The sequence below is a fragment of the Jaculus jaculus genome, chromosome 12 (assembly GCF_020740685.1).
Source record: "Jaculus jaculus isolate mJacJac1 chromosome 12, mJacJac1.mat.Y.cur, whole genome shotgun sequence".
Taxonomy (NCBI): Eukaryota; Metazoa; Chordata; class Mammalia; order Rodentia; family Dipodidae; genus Jaculus; species Jaculus jaculus.
This window is the reverse complement of record NC_059113.1, coordinates 18,485,309-18,506,877: the sequence shown is the minus strand read 5'-3', so window position 1 is coordinate 18,506,877 and position 21,569 is coordinate 18,485,309. Positions and strand designations below refer to the sequence as shown.

The following is a 21,569-nucleotide window of genomic DNA, read 5'->3' as shown; positions in this document are numbered from 1 at the left end:
TGTCCTGATGAGAAGGAGCACTCTCCACTCTGAAGATGACACACACCAGGAGGAACTGGAACAATCAGGTCCCGCGGTGTCTCTGGTTTGTTATCCCAGCGCATACACCTTTGCCTATTCTGCTCTCTTTCTTTCCATGCTTCACCACACCGGGCATTAAAATGCTCAGGTTTCACTGCTTCTTTGGATCTTCCTTTCCTTATGAAGGCTGCTATATTGCACATATTTAAACTAATCCGAATTCTTTTTCCCTGTTAGTTTGTCTTTGCCAGTTTAATTTTCAGTCCTACAAGCGACTCTTCAAGAGAGCTAAAATTCCTTTCTTCCCTGAGCCCCCTCCCCCAAGTGGGAAACCCAGTCCCAAGTAGCAAAGGGAGGAGAGCACCATCAAAGGAGCAAGAACTCTGCCCCCATCACTCTGTAACGACACTGAGCGACAGTGATAATTTTCATATTTGCTTATGTTTTCTTGGGCCTGTCCATCACATTTCCAGTTTCACAGGCAAAGCAGATGACCACAAAGACTAATTGACGGCCAGTAGAAAAGAAAAGCCACAGGTTAGCTACTGGTTAGCACTTTAGAGGGACGGTGCTTCTGGATGGTCTAGTCCGCCCCACTGCTCTCAAAAATGAGAGCACAAGCCCTTCACTAGCAGCGTGGACTGATTCCAAACACAGCAATCATAAACAGAGGCAAGAGGGATCTCATCTGTAGTACCAAGTTCAAGATGCGAATGAATCATGAACTTCCTTCTCCCCACTTACCTGATATAACTGCAATCTTCCCAGAGCCATGTTCTTCCCGAGCTATTCTTTCTGCTTCTTCCATCAGCAGCATGCCAAATCCCTGTAAGAATAATACAGGGTTGGGGGTTAAGAAGGGCAGGAAAGGCTGGTGAGATGGCTCAGTGGTTAAAGGCACCTACTTGCAAAAGACAAATGGCCCTGGTTTGATTCCTCAGTACCCATGTAAAGCCAGATGCACAAACTGGTGCTCATGCACTTGGAGTTTCTTTGCAATGGCAAGGGGCCCTGCCACACTCAAACACACTCTCTGCTTGCTAATAAAAAAGGGAAGGAGCCAGAGATGGTTCAGCAGTAAGGTGCTTGTCTGCAAAACCTAATGACCTGGGTTCGATTCCGCAGTGCCCAGGTAAAGCCAGATGCACAGAGGCACATACATCTGGAGGTCATCTGCAGTGGCTGGTGGGGTTAGACTAGGGTCTCTGTATAAATGACACAACTTGCACCTATGAAGCGCATTAAGTTTTGTCTAAGTACTTTCATATATCTTTCGTCATGTGATTCCAGTCAGCTGACCCATATCAATTGCAGTTTCAACCCAATACATTCTGCTGAAGCGACTCTGTTCCCTGCTCTGTTCCCATGGGCACAGTGTGGAGACAGACCCTGTCTGAACAGTTACAATATGACTCTGTCCTTATGCCTTCTTTTCCCCTTGCGTTTCCTCGCTCCTCTTCACCCCACCGCTTTTTCTCTCCTCTTTTCCTGTTCTGGATACTTTCTTCACCCAGGCCAAATGCCAACACAGCACACGATACCTGATGCTGGAATTTCGTGGGATCCCGGCTGCTCACAGGGACCACACTGCCATACACGTGTAGCTCACGGACTATGGACACCCCGCCACCTAACTCGAAGCGGAAGGTTTCCTCTGAGCACTTCCGTAGCCGCAGGAGGCCAATCAGAATGTCCTGATCAGGATCTTCGTAGGACAGGAAGGTTTCCCAGCCACCATTTGCAACATAATCTCTCCTTACCAACTCAACCTAGTGGACAAAAGGCCACAAAATATCTCTTTCAAAATTAAAGAACCAAGCTCATTTTTGTAATTGTACATATTTATTTAGGCTAATGTTCAGCCACGAACAAAGACTGAATCATCACTAATTATGTTTCTTTTTACTTCCTCTCAAGTAGCAACAAGATTAAAGAAGGGTTCATGTCTTGTTCATGGACTATTATAAATGAAGAATTTTACAAATATTTGAACTTAATTAACCTTGAGATTTTCAGTGAATGCTTTTATGTAAATCTTTGATCTTCTATGAATAGTCTCTATGATAAAACTACAGATGACTACACAGGTGTAGCTAAGAGGAACATCCCCTTTTTGCTCCCAAATTGTCACGTATTCAACAGCTTAATTTTCGAGATCTTACTTCCTATGTTAAAATCTGTTTGGGGGAGGGTATGAGATTGGTCCCTTTTCCCATATGGGATTTAAGAAAGTATGGCATTCCACAGGGTTCTTGAAATATTATGCCTAGTTGTACAATGTACATTAAAGTTTACTCTTTGGAGAGTAGTTACTGAGGGTAGAAAAACAGAATTTTTCAGTAGTAATCTACCTAGATTTTAGACTCTTCAATTCATTGTAAAATGGTCCTGGCACTTTGCATAAAAATGAATAGTACGGTACAATGTGTAAGCATAGACAATTCTACATCAGTGGGTATGGATATAAGAGATTGTATCTAACACGAAGTAACCAAATCTCAGTTTAACATCTGGCAAATGACTAGATTACACAAGAGTTTGGCAAAATAACTTTCAGATTTTTTTTTTTATCTTGAAATGCCCAACTGTGTAAAATGTTAGTTAAACAATCCATGCTAAGAACAGAAACATCAATGTATAAATCTCTTTCCTAGCCTTCCTCAAATGGGGTTCTGTAAGAATTACACACCACAGAAAATTTGTCCAAGTTACACATTACAGATGTGTATGAAGTATGCATCGTGAAGGCCCTGGGACATTGCACTTAGTTTCTGTGGAGCTATGTTAAGTCTTGCCATCTACTCACTTGATTATCAACAAGGGACAAGAACTGAACAGTTATGTAAAGATATTAGCAGATAAGCTCTACTGGAGGGATGCCACTAGTCATATACATCTGAATTTGTTAATATTAAATAAAGTGACAGCCTCATGTGTGCTAGCCACATTTCAAATGCTTGAGAGTCACAGGAAAGTAGCATCTCAGACTGCAGCAGACTTTCCTCATTGAGAACTCTGCTGGGCAGGGCTAATCTAGACTTGGTTCGATCCCACCTGGCTCTGCCGTAGCTCCATGGCTCTCATGGCTGGCTTTCCTGGCTTGCTATCTGCACCTAAACTTCAGCTCCTCTCTGGTCTGCTCCCAGTACTCACTGACTTCTAGAGCATGCTCTGTGGAAACGGAGTCTGGGTGTGGGAAGGACCTAAAAGAAACTGACCTGGTATGGCCGCACTTTGTGATGAATTTCTTGGATTCCAACCTCTCTGGTTCTCACATCTCGACACTGCCAAAAGAATTAAAATGGTGACTCATCCAACCTCTTTTTTATTTGAACCAAATACTGGGCTCAAAATTAAGTTTAAAGACAATTTACATTGAGATAAAAGAATAAAGTTTCCAAAATCCATCTTTAGTAAGTTTGAGGATTGAGAAAACAAATTAGTAAAGTTTTATTGTTTTGTTTTTAAGGTAAAGTTAAGAAATAAAAAAAGACCAATAGGTACAATATTTGGCAATAAACAGCCCAAGTAATAAAGTTAGAAAATAGTTTTCTTCAGGGGATAGAACTATCTGAAAGTAAAATCCCAACTTAAGTACACAGATGCATAAAGAATTCTTTCTTAAAAACATTTTTATTTTTGAGAGAGCAAAATATGGCGAGAGAGAGAGAGAGAATGGGCATGCCAAGGCCTCTAGCCACTGCAAATGAAGTCTAGATGCATGTGCCATCTTGTGCATCTGGCTTACATGGGTCCTGGGGAATTGAACCTGGGTCCTTTGGCTTTGCAGGCAAGGGCCTTAATTGCTAAGCTATTTTACGACATTATTTTTTTATTACCATACTGATCCCATTTTAGACATGTCAAAAAGATACATGTTAAAGATAGTCTTTCTGTATATGTGTGTGGTATGTGTGCTACAGGTTCATTTGTGTATGGTGTACTTGTACATGCACACGTGTGCATGTGCACATGGAGTCCAGAGGACAACCTTGGGTGTTATCCCCAAGAACACTGCCCATCTCTTTTTATAGACCGGGCCTCTCATTAGTCTGGAGCTCACCAATTAGGCTAGACTGGTTGGACAGTGAGCCCCTGGGCTCCTCCCATTTCTTCCTCCCCAGTGCTGAGATTACAGGCATGTCTACCATGCTTAATATTTTTACATTGGTTACTAGGGATGGAATTCAGTGATTGCTAGACAAGCACTTTCCCACTGTTAAAAAAAAGAAAAAAGAAAAAAAAAAGGCACTGTTGAAAAAAGTGGGAAGGAACCTAGATTCATATATCACACAAGCTGAACTCCAATCACAATGGCACTCTAACCACGTGCAGGAGGCAAGCTGCCTGCAAACAGGCTACCACAATGCCTAGTATGCATGGCCAAGCATCTGCAAGTATCCCTCCCCTCTATTCCTCAACCCATGCACATGCTACGTGACCTGACATTTATAATTACAAAATCCTTACATTACTCAGTATGTCCTTGTGTGTATTTTACCTTGTAAAATAATCATAAACACATTTTTTTACCAGTCAGAAAAGATCACACTAGGAGATCTGACAATGACAACATACACGAGGGGCTGAGGATGTAGCTCAGTGGTAGGGCACTTGCCTAGCATGTGGAAGGCCCTAGGTTCAATCCCCAGTACTGGAGGAAAAATACATGAATCAACTACATGGAATTCCAAGAAAAATAAAAGCTCATTATTTAATTTTGCAAGAAACACAGTTATTTCCATGCCCCAAGAACCACACCAGCCCAGCATATTCTTGGCTGATGTACCTGCAAAGTAAACCAGGGTTACCAAGCCTGGCAATTATTTATCTACTAGGTCCCATGCCACACAGCCCTGACACGACACTAGTAGTCACGTGCTCTCAATGACCACCTGCTTCTTTCTCTTCCTTTCTTGGTGAGGGCATGGCTTTTCTAAAGGTAGGGGTGTGTCCTGAAGTTTTAGTGAAGACAGACACGGCCTATGGGACTTGGATGTCCTCTGTCTGTGAAGAAATGCTGGTCTTCAGGTTTACACCACAGACCGACAGACAGGAAGACTGTTGGTGACCAGGCATGGCAGTCCCTTCAGAAGAGGAATCCTCAGAGGTCAGAGAAGATGAAGAATGAGGACAGCAGAGAGGTAAACCCATTAACGTGTGGCCCTTGGAACCGTATCTCAAAACACAGTCCATGCTTGGACACCACAGACATACAGTACAACAAATGGCCCGGCCAGATCCTAACCGACTAAAGGGGACTGTCTGAAAGCAGAGCCCAGCCAGTGTCACACACCTCTCCTGGCGCATCTCTTCAGAAGCTCTGCAAACTCCTCTGTTACCGGCAGAGATTGTTACTTTAGCAGCTGCTTTGTTCTTCTGGGACCATCAGAGAGGAAAGGCTTAGGAGTTATGTATAATGCAAAAAGAGGACTTGGTCAGCAGGTTGCAGAAGAAATGAGAAGCCCATAAAGGGACAGAACGCAGCATCTCCTACTGTTTGCTTCTGCCCCGACCAGCCCAGCAGCAGGAGTGCGTCAGTGGTGAGGTCACTTTTCTGAGAGCCACGCTTACTTACCTGTATCCCAAGGTCTTTCATTCTTGCGAACGCCAGCTCTCTCAAGTTGCCATGCTCTACTCCTGAGCTGACCAAAGGCATCGGAATGTCTCTGCAAGAGAAAAGCACCAGCTACGGCAAAACAGAAGGCACTCTCCGCAGCCATAAGGCAGAATTTTTAAAAAATGGAAAAGAAATGAAGAGTGATACAACTCTGAAGCAGATAAAAGCAGCAGCCGAGCATCCTAATGGCAGCTGGGGATTTAGCTCAATGGAAGAGTGCTTGCCTAGCAATCACTAGGTGCCGGGTTCAGTCCTCAGTATTAGAAAGAAAAAAAGAAAGTAGAAAGAAAAAAACTGGGATCTCATCAGGAATATCCTAACAGGAGGCAAGGTTCAGAGCTTCGCTGTGCCTCAGTTTTTTATCTACAAAACTGATTTCTACTGACCTCTCAGGGTATTTGTTAGTGACATCTAATGGAAATCACTTCACAAAGTTACAAAGCACCAAATCTATACCCAAATGCTCAGCAGCCATTACTAAGGGTTACTGACTTTATAAACATCTGCACTAGATGAAACAAGATTTTCTGTGTGTGTATGTAGGGTGCACATGTGTGTGGAGACCCAAGGTTGACATGTGAAATGCCCTCCTCAATTGCTCTCCATCGTACTTACAAAGGCAGGACGTCTCACGTGAGTTCAGAGCTCACGAATTCTGCAGGTTTAGCAGGCCAGCTTGCTCTAAGGATCCAGCTCTCTCTGCTTCCTAAGCACTGGGAATACAGGCCGACAGACCAGCACTCCTGCCTGGCATTTACGTGGGTGCTGGAGCTCAAACTCACATCCTCATACTTGTGCCACAAGCGCTTTACCAGCACAGCCATCTTCCCAGCCCCAAGAATATAAAAACTCAACTTCAAGTTATTTAATGGGGATAAATGATTTAGATTAACACACCGCTTTCAGGCTCATATTTTCTTGTACATTAGTAAAATGGACCTGGCTAACAACAGGTCCCAAAGACCACACCCCAGTCCAGTTCCCAGAGATCTAAATTAGAATTTAGTCTGCATTAGGGGCATGATAGCTTGCCTAAAGACGTGAGAAGATACATTTTATTTCTTAGCATTGAAACAGCGCAAAGTGCCAGGCATCAAGGAGCTCCTAATCAAAAGTCGAGGTTAGGAATTCTACTGTAGCAGTCCTTAAACCTTCCTTCAAGAAAAACGATAATCTAAAGCTCTGTATCAAAGCATGAACACTAAAAACAGCAGCAAGTCTGAAGACAGACAATCAGCATACGTGCCTCAGGTGCAGACAAACCTCCCTTGCTTCGTCTACTTCCTTGTTGACCAGAAGAAAGATGTGCAGAACAGGCAATGAGTGCGTGCTCTCACCCTGTCTTTCCCTCTCTTTTCAGCACAAGCAGCTAATTTGTTTGATTCTACTAAGATATTCTCGCTCAAAAGTATAGAGCCAATCAATCAGCATCAAGAGCCACAACCCAGTAGTGTTAGGAGCCAGCAGTTTCCACAAGGACACTATGAAGAGAGACACACCAGGGGCTCAAATATTAACAATGTTATGTTTAGGGCTGGAGAGATGGCCTAGCAGGTTAGGTGCTCACCTGTGAAGCCTATGGACCCAGGTTTGATTCCCCAGGACCCACATAAGCCAGAGGTACAAGGTGGGGCATGTGTCCGGAGTTTGTTTACAGTGGCTAGAGGCCCTGCCTTGCCCACTCTCTCCTTCCCCCCCTCAAATAAATAAATAAATTGCATATAAAAAAAGTTTTAGACTGACTTAAGAATTAGCATATGTGGTTTACTTATAGTTTTAGTTAATTTCTAACTTTAGAATTTTAATTCCTTAAAATCAAATATATTTTAAAGTAACCAGATCAAACTGAATGAAAAAAATATAAGCAATGAGCACATGTATGTATGTGTATAGATACATACATATCTTACTGTTCATATTACATAAGCCAAAGGCAAAATCTGCCAAGTGTTCCTTTTTGCCCTATATTTTATAAATAATTCACAAGCATAAAAAAATCTATGACTATATCTTACATCTATATAAATGAACATATAAATCAATCTTACAACTTAAAAATAAATTTTCATATAATATTATACATGGCATGAAATTAATCTGACAAAGCTAATGGCAACCATATTTGACAAACATGTCATCTGATTTGCAGTAGTTAGGTCCTATCAGTGGCCGTGAATAGTGAGTTAGAAAACACTAAGGTTCTGCTCTGCTCCCAGGAGATGTACAGTGTTAAGCTTCCACAGGCCCCTGACACTGTCTTCGGCTATGTAACCTTGCTTCATGTGTGTATGAAATATATGACAGCATTACTAGCAGGCTTTACTACAGTGTGTGGGACCCGGCACAAAATGAGAACATGTGGCCTTTTCATATGGAATTAATTGCAAGATGGTGACAGCAGCAGAAAGATGACTACCGCGCAACATGCGACTGCACAGGCTGCGTGTCCTGGAGCTGGCCCCAATTACCAGACAGGCCTGGTACCACTACGGGGGCTGACAGCTCACAAACGTCCTCAACTCTGTCACTACAAAAATGAAACATGGCTTTAATGGTCTTTGGCAAGGGCATGCCTGAAACACTGCAGATATTAAGGAACAGAAATGTAAAAGTTACCTCCATCAGTGATGAAGCCCTTTTCACGAAGACTGAGGAATAACTCTACATAAGCTAGATATCACCTTTTATGTGCGGAGTGTGTGAAGGGATCTCAATGGCAAACACAGACCTGGGTACAAGCCTGTAGGTCCTCAAAACCGAGACCAGACAGTTGAGCACTTGAACTTGCTACACTCACCTAACTAGGAGTTCTAATTATTTAGCCAGTCTCTCTTGTCTTAAAGATAGAGTGCATGTGAAAATATTCACTTATTTCAAAAGGTAATATTTCAAGCTCAGAGGTGCTAATATTTGCAATTTGCTCATCAAAAACCTTTCAAAGTGATGTCCAGAGCTGTTTCTGTCTGAAGTTTCTCACGCTTTACGAGCACGCTTGGGTTGCAAATTGTTATTTCTGTTCTGCCGCCTCACCACGACTTAATATCGTATCAAGTCAGACAGCTGTCAAATAGCCTGTGGGCAGCACTCTAATGCAAATCCCATCATGTGCTGACAGAATTTTACACTTAATCATTGACTACACTCTTCAGGGCTGGGATACAGAATCTTCCATCAGGATGCCCACCACTGCAAGCTTCTACTGACTTGACTGTCATACGTATAAATCAGTTTCGAAAGGGGAAAGGGACAGGGTGTGGAAAACCACCACTTAAAAATATCAAGTAGGGCTGGAGAGAAATGACCAAAATTCTATTTCCCAGTACCCATGTAAAGCTAGATGCACAAAGTGGTGCATGCATTTGGACTTCATATGCAGTGGTTAGAGGCCCTGACCCAGCAACATATAATATATATAAATCAAGTAATCTATCAGTAAAATATACAAACAAATCCATGTAAAACAGTCACTTGATTCACTTCCCTTCCTTGGTTTCTACAGATATCTGCTTAAAAAATAGTTCCTAAAATCTTTTTTTGCATGTGGGGTATGTGCATATGTGTATGCATATTCACACATGTGGGCACGTGTGTGTGGGTGAGTATGTATGTGGAGGTTAGAGGTTGATACTGGGTGCCTTTCTCAATAGCTCTTTACCATTTATTTATTTATTCATTTATTTATTTTCCAAGGTAGGGGTCTCACTCTAGCCCAGGCTGTCCTCAAACTCACTCTGTAGTCCCAGGCTGGCCTCAAATTCACAGAGCTCTTCCTACCTTAGCCTCCCGAGTGCTGGGATTAAAGGCGTGCACTACCATGCCCAGCCTGTTTTGTTTTATTGAGACAGTCTCTTACTTGAACTTAGAGCTGACAGATTCAGCTAGTCTACAAGCCAGCTCGTCGCAGGATGCCCTGCCTCTGTCTCTAGGATGCTGGGATTGGAGTTAGACCCACGCAGCATCTCTGTAGGTGCCAAGGATCCAAACTCAAGTCCTCATGCATGCATGGCAAGTGCTTCACTAACTGCCATCTCCCTAGCCCTGAACCCTTTTAGTCACATAAACTGTGGAAGTTTAGCTTCACAAGCCAACAGTAGTCACTGGGATTTAGAAGTAGCATCTTCTACCAGTTATAGGCAACATGGTTACTCTTGGCATACATAGGCTAGCAGCAGTTTCCATATTCTCAGCATTAGTCTTAAACTTTAGGACTGAAGCCTGAAGAAACATGCCAAGTAAAATAGCCCATGGTTCTCTTTCTCCATTCAGTTCTCAGCCTGTGAACAGTGCTGAACACTTGGTCTTCTTCCTCAACACCTCTGTGAGGTTGATGTGGTCCAGTAACTCTGTCATTTGACCTTCTCTTACCCAGCTCTTAATACAAGTTTTGTTCTAGAGGCTCATACATAACAAAGTACCTGCACTTAAACACCAATTTTAAAATACCTTGAAATGAAACACAGGGTTTTAGACAGACCTACTGCTGTCTCACTGAGAACATGGCTATCAGGAACTGATGCGCTGTATGCGCGTGAACATCCTTTTGATTCTCTCATCTCTTGTCTGATCAGGTGAGATAACATTTATGAACTTTTTTTTTGAGAAAGATTTTACTTTTATTATTAGAGTGAGTGAGTGACAGAATGGGCACGCCAGAGCCTCTAGCCACTGCAAATGAACTCCAGATGCATATGCCACCATGTGCATGTGGCTTATGTGAGCCCTGGAGAATCAAACTTGGGTCCTTTGGTTTCGCAGGCAAGCACCTTAACCACTAAGCCATCTCTCCAGCCCTATATTTATGAATTCTTGAGGTTGAGGGGCTACTTCCTTATGATCAAAATCTCATGATTTAACAAATGAGATATAAACAGACAACTGATGAAGGGACACATATGATAATCAGATACAGGAAAAACAATCTTTACTAATGAGAAATGCAAATTAATACCCTTAGTTAAATAAAAATTACAGGTATACAACTTTGTAAAGGATGTGATAAGCCAGTAATGATTTACATAAATTGGCATAATCTCTTTGGAAAACCTTATTAACCATATCACTAGACATGGCATGGCCAAAGGACCACACATTTATTTATATTCTTGCTTCAGAAAGGACTTAAAAACAATGAACAGATGCCTAGATCCTTCCCTGTGTGTAATATTCTCACAGATCGCACTACTGGACCACAGAAAAAAGATTGCTGTACATGGATTTCACTTATGGTGACGTCTAGGATAATCATTGAAATAAAAACAGAGAGAGAGAGAGAGAGAACTGAAAGCAATGTAAATACCTCCTACCAGTTACTGAGAGGAAGTATAGTGACAAGATTATGCTGTCATGAAAATTAAAACCATGAGAGGACTGGTTTAGTGGTTACAGCATTTGCCTGCAAAGCCTAAGGACCAGGGTTCGATTCCCCAGGACCCACGTTAGCCAGATACACAAGGAGGCACACGTGTCTGGAGTTCATATGCAGTGGCTAGAGGCCCTGGTGTGCCCATTCTCTCTTTCTGTCTCATAATAAATAAAATATTTAAAAAAATTAAAACCATGAAAATAATTTCAAAAGTTTCTCATTAACAAATAACAACTGTGTTCATGCAGGACCAGTGTGATGCAGACGCAGGGATATGCTATGCAATGCTGAAATTAGGGTATTGACAATATCCATTTCTTCCAACACAATTTCTTGGTGATGAGAACATTCAAAATCCTTTCTTCTTCTTTTCAAGGCAGGATCTCACTCTAGCCCAGGCTGACCTGGAATTCACTAGTCTCAGGATGGCCTCGTACTCACAGCAATCCTCCTACCTCTGCCTCCTGAGTACTGGGATTAAAGGCGTGCGCCACCACACCCGGCACCTTTCTTCTTTTATCTTGACTATGCGTGTTGTGTGTGTGTGTGTGTGTGTGTGTGTGTGTGTGTGTGTGTGTCTTACTAGAACTGAACTCAGAGTCTTCACTTGACCTGCTGACACTAAGCGATGGCCCGTCTCATTATCTTGAAATATACAAGTACAGCTATAGTCACTCTCCTGTGCAACAGAACACCAGAACACATTCCTCTAGCCAACTGTAAATCTGTTCCAACCGATCGCTGTTTCTGCTCTGCCCTCAAGACCCCCAACCTCTGGTATCAACTATGCTATTACACATGTGAGGCAACAGCATCACTTCAAAGCCTGAAAAGCCCTCCTTTGCACACACTTTAGAGATGAGGTCTGCTGCCCGTGTTCCTCCAAGTCCTTATTTTTCTGTTGGTAGCAGCCAATGACCCACAGTGACATTTCATAAAGTTCAAGAAATTAAACTTTTCATGTTATACCAGCATTTTTGATGCTCCAGTTACAGAAGGAAGAGTTTCCAGCAGAAGACAACAGGGAGAGGTATCATCTGATAGCTACTTCTCATTAAAAGACAGCATGGCTCTCTTCTGAGGGCTGCCTTAGAAGTAGGAAGATATCTCACTGTTCATGGTGTCCAAGTCATTAGACACCAAAGACCTTCTCCTGGTATGTGAAGAAACTCCTCAACTGTAAACGCTCAGTTCCTGTTATGTTAGTCAGTAAACAATCAATAGATAATTGTTCTTCAAAGTCCCCACCAACACTGAGATTGTGATCCTAGAGCCACTGCACCCATGGAAAATACAGGGCTAGGCTGCTGTGAGCCTTTCACACAGTATTTTTTAAAATTAATTAATTAACTAATTTGAGAGTGACAGACAAAGAGGCAGATAGAGATAGATAGAGAATGGGCACGCCAGGGCCTCCAGCCACTGCAAACGAACTCCAGACATGTGTGTCCCCTTGTGCATCTAGCTAACGTGGGTCCTGGGGAGTTGAGCCTCGAACCGGGGTCCTTAGGCTTCATAGGCAAGCACTCAACCACTAAGCCATCTTTTCAGCCCTCACACAGTATTTTTGTCAGCCATCAGCAGGTAACCTTGCTTTATGTGTGTTTCTGTTTAAAGACGCCTTAATGTATCCATACATACACTTGAGTCATTCACGCTGATCTCATGGCCGGGCGTCCTCTTCCATCTTCTCAATAAAGGTTCCCAGTGCACACAATTTTCTCCATCAGCACATGGCAACCTCCAGCACTTAGGAGCAATTGACAGTGTGTCAGCTGTGTTTGGAGGTCATTTTACACAGCCTAACCAACTGACAAGAATTTGAAAAATGTAGCATTAAGTAGACGGATAAAAAGGACACTTGTTTACAGTGTGAAGGTTTGAAAAAAGGGAGAGTGTCACTTTCTTTTATCTCAGCTAAGAACAAATGTGTGTGGGCGATTCGAATTTTTTACTATTTAAGAATGATCTGTGATAAAAGTGCCACAAGTATTGGTTTTGAGCCACAGATTTTTCAAGTAGGTAAATTTGCAAATACAAAATCTGCTTACAATGATGTAATGTTTTTGAGTCATTCATAATTTACTGGCCTAATCATGATCATCAGTATGGACGCACAGATCCTTATTTTCTTCATTTGGTTGCAATCTGTTAACAGCAATATTTATTTTGATGTTCAAATCATCCCATATTTAGCCAAGAGACCCTCCGAGTAGTTCTCCACATCTTTCCTCAAACACTTCCTACTTTCAAGCAGGTTGTGGCCTCTTCTGTTTCTGCCACCTTAGGTCTGCAACCAGCCATTCCTCCAAGCAGTCCTGGTTCCCTGCAGCGGAAGAGGGCCGCGGTGCTTAATCTTAGTTGTCTCTTGGGCTGCAATGACAAGCACCTGGATCAGTGAAGCACTGTGTGTGAGGATGCTTCCAGAGAGGACTGATAAAGGAAGGAGACCTGCTGAGTGTGTGTGGTATCATCCCCTAGGTATGGACACAGAAGGAATAAAGGGAAAATAGAAAGTCTATAATGGAGGCATTTTCTCTTTCGGTTTCCTGGCTGCCATGAGCTCAGCTACGACCACGTCTTCAATCTGTGATGGACTGAAACCTCTGACATCAGCAGTAAATAAGTCCTTCATCCCTAAAAGTGTTCTAGCAGGTATTTTGTCAAAGCAACGGGTTAGTGACTAAGCAAAAACCGAGATGTAGAGACTAGCAATGATTACTGTTGTAACCCTTTCCCTCCAAGTTACATCTACATTTATTTCTCCATCTGTACTCTGAACTGAAAATCATGAGTTCACAGTAGTATTTTCTTTTCCAAAACATTACAGCATTCCCTTTATAAGCATGTGCTTTAATAGCTACGCCATCTCCCATCGCCTGTGCTTCCCACATTTGCAGCTGCCCTCTTGAGGTTACAAACCCACACCCACACATGCACCATCAATAATCTCTAACATATCTACTGATTAGATCAGCTCCCTTTGGGTAACAATCTTTTATCCTGTCCCTTCTTTTCTGTCCCCTTCCTCAACCAAAGACATCCTCTACACCGTGCTCCTCTCTTAGACCTGTATTAGAGCAGCTCTCCATAGGAATGAATGTTCTGTTCACACATTCAGGCTCCCAGAGACTACATCACACCACTGCCTCCTCCATAGGTGTGACTGCTCATGCGGGGCCCCGCAGCTCCCGATATTCCTCATATGGAAGAAGGGGCACTACTCAGTCCCGTCTGGCCTGAAGTGCTGCACTTAAGGCACCTGCCTGCAAAGCCAAAGGAACCAGGTTTGATTTGTCAGAACCCACATAAAGCCAGATGCACAAGGTGGTGCATGCATTTGGAGTTCGTTTCATTCTCATTCGCCCCATCTCTGCCTTTCAAATAAATAAATATTACAAAGAACAAATAAGATCTTACTTTTCTTAGGCAGAAAATGTTTTACTATCTTCGTGCCATCAGGAATATGCTGTTCATTTCCACATGTACATGAACATCTACCAAGAATGATTTTACAATTCCTTTTGTTTTGGGGGCTTCAGAGCAGGGACAAGACACGTGGCTCTACTTCCTGCTCTCAGTGCCACGACTGTACCTAGACTGCACTCAGGCCTGCTGCAGAAGATCCAAGGCCTTAGAAGCAAGCCCACGTCTATCTGCTGTCATGACCACGTCTCCCAGCTCAGGAACAAAGGACAGATGAAGACATACGACATTGACAGAGGCTTGGACACGCTCTCCTAGGTTCCTCTTTGCTTATACACAGTATTCTGGACACTATTTTTAATTAAAAAATTTGAAACCCTCAATATGAAACCAGACGATCCCCACTGCAAATGACACAGAGAGACTGATGCCAACTGCCAGGGGAAGAGAAGGTGACACACGACACACTACCTCTGTACTCGGTATACTCGCGTCCACGGAGGCACAAGGGCTAGGATCCGAGCCACCAGTTCGATCAGGTCACTAGGAGAGTAGCTCTTGTATCTTCCTGATTTCCAAAGCTCATACAACCCGGTTCCACGAATCACCAGAGTTGGGTAGAGCTTTAAACCATCAGGGCGAAAAGCAGGATTCTCAAAAAACTCCTGTGGGAAGAGAACAGAGTATTACTTCTTCATGAGTCCTGACTCCATGGCAAAGGATCCATCCCATGCCGGCTTATTTCACACCTGCAGCAGGCCCTACATATGGGGAGGACAGGGAGTCATTGTTTTGTAGCCTCATGCTGTGTGGCACTGAAATGCCCTCTCCATGCAGCCCCACCTATGGCTGCCAGCCCATTCCCCTCCCGCACCCTGCCCTTCCACCCTTGCAAAGGCTATTTCCTCAGCCAGAAAAGGCAGCTTCCCTCCAGCTCAATCTTTGGGTCTCTGGCTGAGGCCGCTCTTCACAGGGGCCTTCCAGGCCTTAGATGCGCACGCCTGCCACAGCAGATCCTGGTCTAATTTCTAGAGACAACATCCTTTCATAATGAATATATTTAATTGCTTAAACTTTTAAAAGTTGAGAAAGAAAGAAACAGCAAAAGGTCGCATCAAAGCCCGGCATGGTGGCGCACGTCTTTAATCCCGGCACTTGGGAGGCAATGGTAGGAGGATCGCTGCGAGTTAAGAGACCACGCTGAGACTATACGGTCAATTCCAGGTCAGCCTGGGTTAGACAAAGAGCCTACCTGGAAAAACAAAAACAAACAGAATAAAGGTCTCATAGAAACCTACAATGCTTACTATGTTGCCCTTTACAGGATGCCGTCATTTTGTCCCCTGGCCAACTGGCACCAGATGACCGGGATACGTACGATTTGTTATGTGGACACCAAGCAATACATCAAACACATCTACTTCTGGCGCAGTCATTTTCTGTGTCCCATCATCCCTGCTGGCTGCCTTACTTCATTATCTGGCATGCAGCAAGGGGGGAGCAGGCACTGTCCTTGCCACGACTCTGTGCTAATCACCTGCTGTATCATGCTTTTGCATCTTTGTACCAGATCCTCAAGCTCATTCTGCTCCTTCTTTTCCTACCATAGTCTTTAGACCTGCCCATCCAGCATGCTCTATCTTACTCTACCTTAGGAATACAGAAATGCTTTTTAAAAATCTGCTATACTCTGTGGTCAGAACTTTCCCTTGTTTAACCTGCGTTTCACAGGAATGTAACCACAGGGTTTCATCCTCATTGATTTGTCACCTCCGCCAAGGCTATGTTCCTTCTGTGCCAGGTGGTCTACAGATACTCTTTTGTAAGTATGGAATACTCCAGTAGCATTCATATTTTAAAGATTTATTAGGTCTTTGATAAATATTCTGGCCATCCATAAACAGCATGCATGCAGGCCTTTTTCTACCTAGCCTGAATCGACATTTCAGCATGAGATTCCAGAAAGATACTTCTGGTTCAAATACACTTCTTTTGTCAAAGTAAAGATAAATGGAATTGGTCCTGGACCTGTGGTTAAACATGGAGATTAAAGTATGGGTTTCTCTTCTTTCCCCCAAAACTACAATAAAATAAGAGGAAGTTTCTAAAGAGGTATAAACTTAGTAGAACAAAGAGAATAAGAAAGGAGATAAGGAGGTCAGACGGACAACGGACGGCAGCAGAACAGAAAACAGACTGGAGACTGGTAAACAAGCTTAAAGTGAAGACTGCCAAAGGAGAGACTAATGGAGGCCACCTGGGTCACACACACTCCTAGAAGGGCTCACAGAACCCAGAAACTGGACAGGATGAATGAGCCATGGAGCTAAGATGAGGGACTGATCCCTTCTTCCTGCGCTGGCTGAGAAGAACTCTGCAATCCTGGCACAAAGTCACGATGGGCGGGCCCTGGGCTCTGCTCCCTAGATGGCAGCAGACAACTGCCGTGGGGTCATTTGCTTGTGGAAACCCAAACCTGAGGGAACGGCTCCATCACTGTCCCACCTGGTCTTGTTCTGAGCCAAGTGTCCTTTTATTAATTCCAGGGCTGTGAAGATTTTCAGGTCTCAGCTACCCTGCAGGACTGAGGTTACAGGTAGTTGTAGCCGTCATGCCTGTGCAGGAAGGGCACTTAACCACTGAGCCACCTCTCTAGCCCCAAAGTATTTCTATTCTTGAAGTAATTTAATACTGTCATTCTCTACTCTACTCTACAATATACTTTTCTGGGCTGGAGAGATGGTTTAGTGGTTAAGACGCATGCCTGCAAAGCCTAAGGACCCTGGTTAGATTCTCCAGGTCCCATGTAAGCCAGATGCACATGGTGGTGCATGCATCGGGAGTTCATTTGCAGTGGCTAGAGGCCCTGGTATGACCATTTTCACTCTCTCTCTCTGTGTCTCTAATAATTAATTAATTAAAATATACTTTCCCTACACAACACTTTGTAACAAACAGAAACAAAGAGCCTAACCCAAACACACAGCTAGCAATTTTTCAAGACAAAACTAGCATTGATCTAGCTTTGAAAAGAAACTGCAAGGAGTAGACACACCAACCAATCAGCCTCAGAGTTCCAGCCAGGTGTTAAAATTCAAAGAACAGAAAACTAGAAGGAAACAGAAAGGCAGTCTAGGCTTAGGAAAAAAAAATCTAAATAAATTAAACACGGGCTGGAGAGACGGCTCAGTAGTTAAGGCACTTGCCTACAAAGCCTAACGACCTGGGTTTGATACTCTATGACCCATGTAAAGGCAGATGCACAAACTGATACATGTGTCTGGAGCTTGTTTGCAGTGGCTAGCAGCCTTGTACACCCATATTCTCTCTCTCCTTGCTTGTAAATAAATAAATTTTAAAAACATTATATAAAAAAACAGAAAAGTAAAAATAATATGCCACAAATATGAACAAAAATATGAGCCCACTTCTGGCCAAGATGGCGACCACCTAGCTGCACTGCAAATCCCCGGAAAAGAAAGATGCAGATCCTAAGGGAGAGCCACCCCATCATACCTCAAAAGGGCCCCCGCTGAAACTAAGGAAAATTGGTGAAACAAGCAAGGGTGCTGTTTTCCTGATGAACCGGATACCAGCACAAGGGGGAAGGAGACCAACACAGAGAAAAATCAACGACTACCAAATCAGAGAGCCAGAGCCCCAGAGGGCCCCAACACCTCATCACTGAAGCAGACCAAAAATGAACCCAACATGGCTCAGGGAAATTTTGCGGAAGAGGGGGCGGAAAGAATGTCAGAGCCACATGTTGGGTCATGACATGCAGACACATTTATCGTACCAATAACTGTGGGCTAACTCCACAATGCACGACCCATATACCTCAACAAGGAGGGGCCAATGGGGAGGGGGTTGGTCACGGATGAGCCTAATACTGGTACCAAACTGCCTGTATTTGCTGAATACAAAACTAATAAAAAAAAAATATGAGTCCACAATACCCTTATCTAAAAGTCTGTGTAAATTAATATTAAAATATTCTTATCCCAGTAGTGTAACTGGTTACAGGTCAAAAACTTTTATTTTTTTTTTTCAAGGTAGGGTCTCACTCTAGCTCAGGCTGACCTGGAATTCACTGTCTAGTCTCAGGGTGGCCTCGAACTCATGGTGATCTTCCTATCTCTTCCTCCCCAGTGCTGGGATTAAAGGCGTGCGCTACCACGCCTGGCTCAAAAACTTAATTTTTTAAAAAAATATTATTTTATTTATTTATTTGAGAGAGAGAGAAAAAGGGGGGGGGGAGAGGAGACAATGGGTGCACCAGAGCCTCCAGGCACTGCAAATGAACTCCAGATACATGTGCCTCCTTGTGCATCTGGCTTACGTGGGTCCTGGAAAGCAGAACTAGGATTCTTTGGCTTTGCAGACAAATGCCTTAACTGCTAAGCCATCTCTCCAGTTCCAAAAACTCAATTTTAAAACATTACAGACTATAACTTGTAAATAATGACAATTTTAAAATGCAATTTAAAAAAGTGGCACTTTTTTAGCAATTTAAGCAAAACTAAAATTCTATATGTGTATAGTATGTACATATGTATGCATAAACATACATAGAAAATAAACAGAAAAAAATTATTTAGGAGAAAAAAACTCTACTGAAAGGAGCATAAATTGTTACCAATCTCTGAAAAGCAACTTAGTAACATAGTGAGATTCTTACAATGTTTATCTGTTTTCCAGATCTTTCTACTATGAGGAACTTATCAACAAAGAAATCAACCTGAATACGATGAAATGCTATAGGAATAAAAATGTTCATCCAAGTGCTATTTGCAGTAACAAAACCTTGGGCTGGGAAGATGGCTCAGTATGAAAGGTGAATGCTTGCAAAGACTGTCAGCATAGCGTTCAATATACAAGCTATTCCCATAAAACAGCTGCAAAAAATGGCTCAATAATCTAGTGTTGGTTGCATAGAGGCCCAAGGCCCTGGTGTGTACACACACACACACCCACACACTTCTTAAAAAACCTTATAATAAAGCCAGGCATGGTGGCGCACGCCTTTAATACCAGCACTCGGGAGGCAGAGGTAGGAGGATTGCCATGAGTTCAAGGCCACCCTGAGATGACAGAGTTAATTCCAGGTCAGCCTGGACCAGAGTGAGACCCTACCTCGAAAAACCAAAAAAAAAAACTTATAATATCCAAACTCTGAACAATCCAAAAGTAGTCATGTATGACAAACTAACCAGTGAGCAGGTCACAGTACACACACCTGCAAACTCAACACCTGGGAGGCTAAGAACATAGGATAAAAACAAGGCTGACTTGAGCTAAACAGTGAGAGCTTGACTCAAGGAACAAAAGCCAAAACCACAGATAGAATCTGGGTACCACCTGTTAATGGAAGGCTGCAACATGGGCCAAGGTCTAGGGTGACAGAAGCAATGTGCCACCACATACCACACGCGGAATCCATGTTTGCCACACTTGACGTGCCGAAGCTAAGGAAAGACATGCCCCACTGATGCCGTGTTACATGTGCAGGTGCAACTTCAATTCTCCAAAGTCCAAGCGCGTGCGCACACGCACACACACACACACACACACACACACACACACACACACACACAAAACCTGAAAAGAATTATTGAAATGTTTTCTCTGACATTTTAATACCTTTAATATCACATAATGAGGATGTACTGCTTTACACATTCAGAAGATCAACAGTAAACACACAAGAGTAGAGAGGCTGCAAAGAGGCATCAGCCTGGCCTAAGGCAACACTTACTATAAACTGCTCAATGTCTCGTTCTAGTCCCACGTTTGGCAGATCAGGCATCATATGAGCCACAACTTTGAAACCAGAATCCTTGGCCAGGTGGAATGATTCACATACTGCCTTCACAGTGTGGCCCCTGGGGAGAGAAAACCATTACCTGTTAGACAAATAAATGGATATCCAAGTTCATACAGGAGGGGAAGAAAACAAGACCAAGAATCATAGGGTTGGGGAAACAAAATCTCACCAAGTAATTTTTCACATCCTTTTGTGGAGGCTGGAAAGTAAGTCATTTTGATTCTGAGACATTTTTTGGAAATTTCTTTATGCACCTACTCAATGTCCCAGAAGTGCTGGGGTAACTCGAATGTACACCTGGTTTGGTATCATCAGTCAAGACAAGCTTACTACTGTAAACATCTATGCTAAACAAGAACTGTGCAAAGGAAGCCAGGCCTGGCGATACACACCTGTAATCCCAGCACTTGGGAAGTAGAAGCAAAAGGATGTTAAGTTCAAGGTCATCCTTGGCTACATACTGAGTCTGAGGTCAGCCTGGGGCCCAAAAACAAACAAAACAAAAAACAGGGAAGCTGAAAATTACTATATCCTTTCATTTAGAAATATTATGCAATAGTGGTAGAGAGAAAGGAAGAGTAAAATGTACAATACAGGGCTGGGGAGATGGGTTAGCGGTTAAGACACTTGCCTGCAAAGCCAAAGGACCCAGGTTCAATTCCCCAGGATCCACATAAGCCAGATGCACAAGGTAGAGCATGTGTCTGGAGTTTGTTTGCAGTGGCTGAAGGCCCTGGCATGCCCATTCTCTCATGTACTCACTCTCTCTCTCTCTGACCCTGGCATGTTCTCTTTCTCTGCCTCTCCTCAAATAAATAAATAAATAAAAATGTACACTACAAAGTAGGTTTCTCTGGTGCATCTGGAGGCCATTAAGAGAATGGTATGGTGAGGAGGCAGATCCTTTGCAGGACATGTACACGTGAATCAGTCTGTTAATACTCTTGTGCCACATCCAACCAGGAAGCAAGCCTTAGCAATGGGTCAACTGACAACCGGACCCTTGTATCATCAGACCCTTCTACCACCAAGATGTTCCCACTCACCAAAGAATAATCTCAGAAGCCATAGACTATGACATTCCTGTGGCTGTTGCCATCTCTTTCCATAGCTTCTACTTCTAATCCAGTTTTACTAGTGACTTCCACAGTTTTACAATGAGGTTAGGCCAGGCCTCTCTCTTGAATTCTACACTCAAATCCTCTATGTCCAAGTGACTATAGAATGGGGCTACTACTAGATATATGGTGGCTTTTAAAATTACTTCCATGAGGGCTGGAGAGACAGTTTAGTGGCTAAGGCGCTTGCTTGCA

The 21,569-nt window shown here is 43.1% G+C and overlaps 1 protein-coding gene across 1 annotated transcript in view; it reads right to left on the bottom strand.

Moving 5' to 3' along the window:
• Nucleotides 1-21,569, bottom strand: part of Elp3 (elongator acetyltransferase complex subunit 3) — a 76,224-nt gene that overhangs the window by 22,933 nt on the left and 31,722 nt on the right. The window contains exons 9-14 of the mRNA XM_045131243.1: nt 20,188-20,314; nt 14,901-15,094; nt 5,600-5,690; nt 3,240-3,305; nt 1,563-1,790; nt 766-847 (exon numbers count right to left, since the gene is read on the bottom strand). Of these exons, the coding sequence (XP_044987178.1) occupies nt 766-847; nt 1,563-1,790; nt 3,240-3,305; nt 5,600-5,690; nt 14,901-15,094; nt 20,188-20,314 (788 nt within the window). The remainder of the gene's footprint in view (nt 1-765; nt 848-1,562; nt 1,791-3,239; nt 3,306-5,599; nt 5,691-14,900; nt 15,095-20,187; nt 20,315-21,569) is intronic.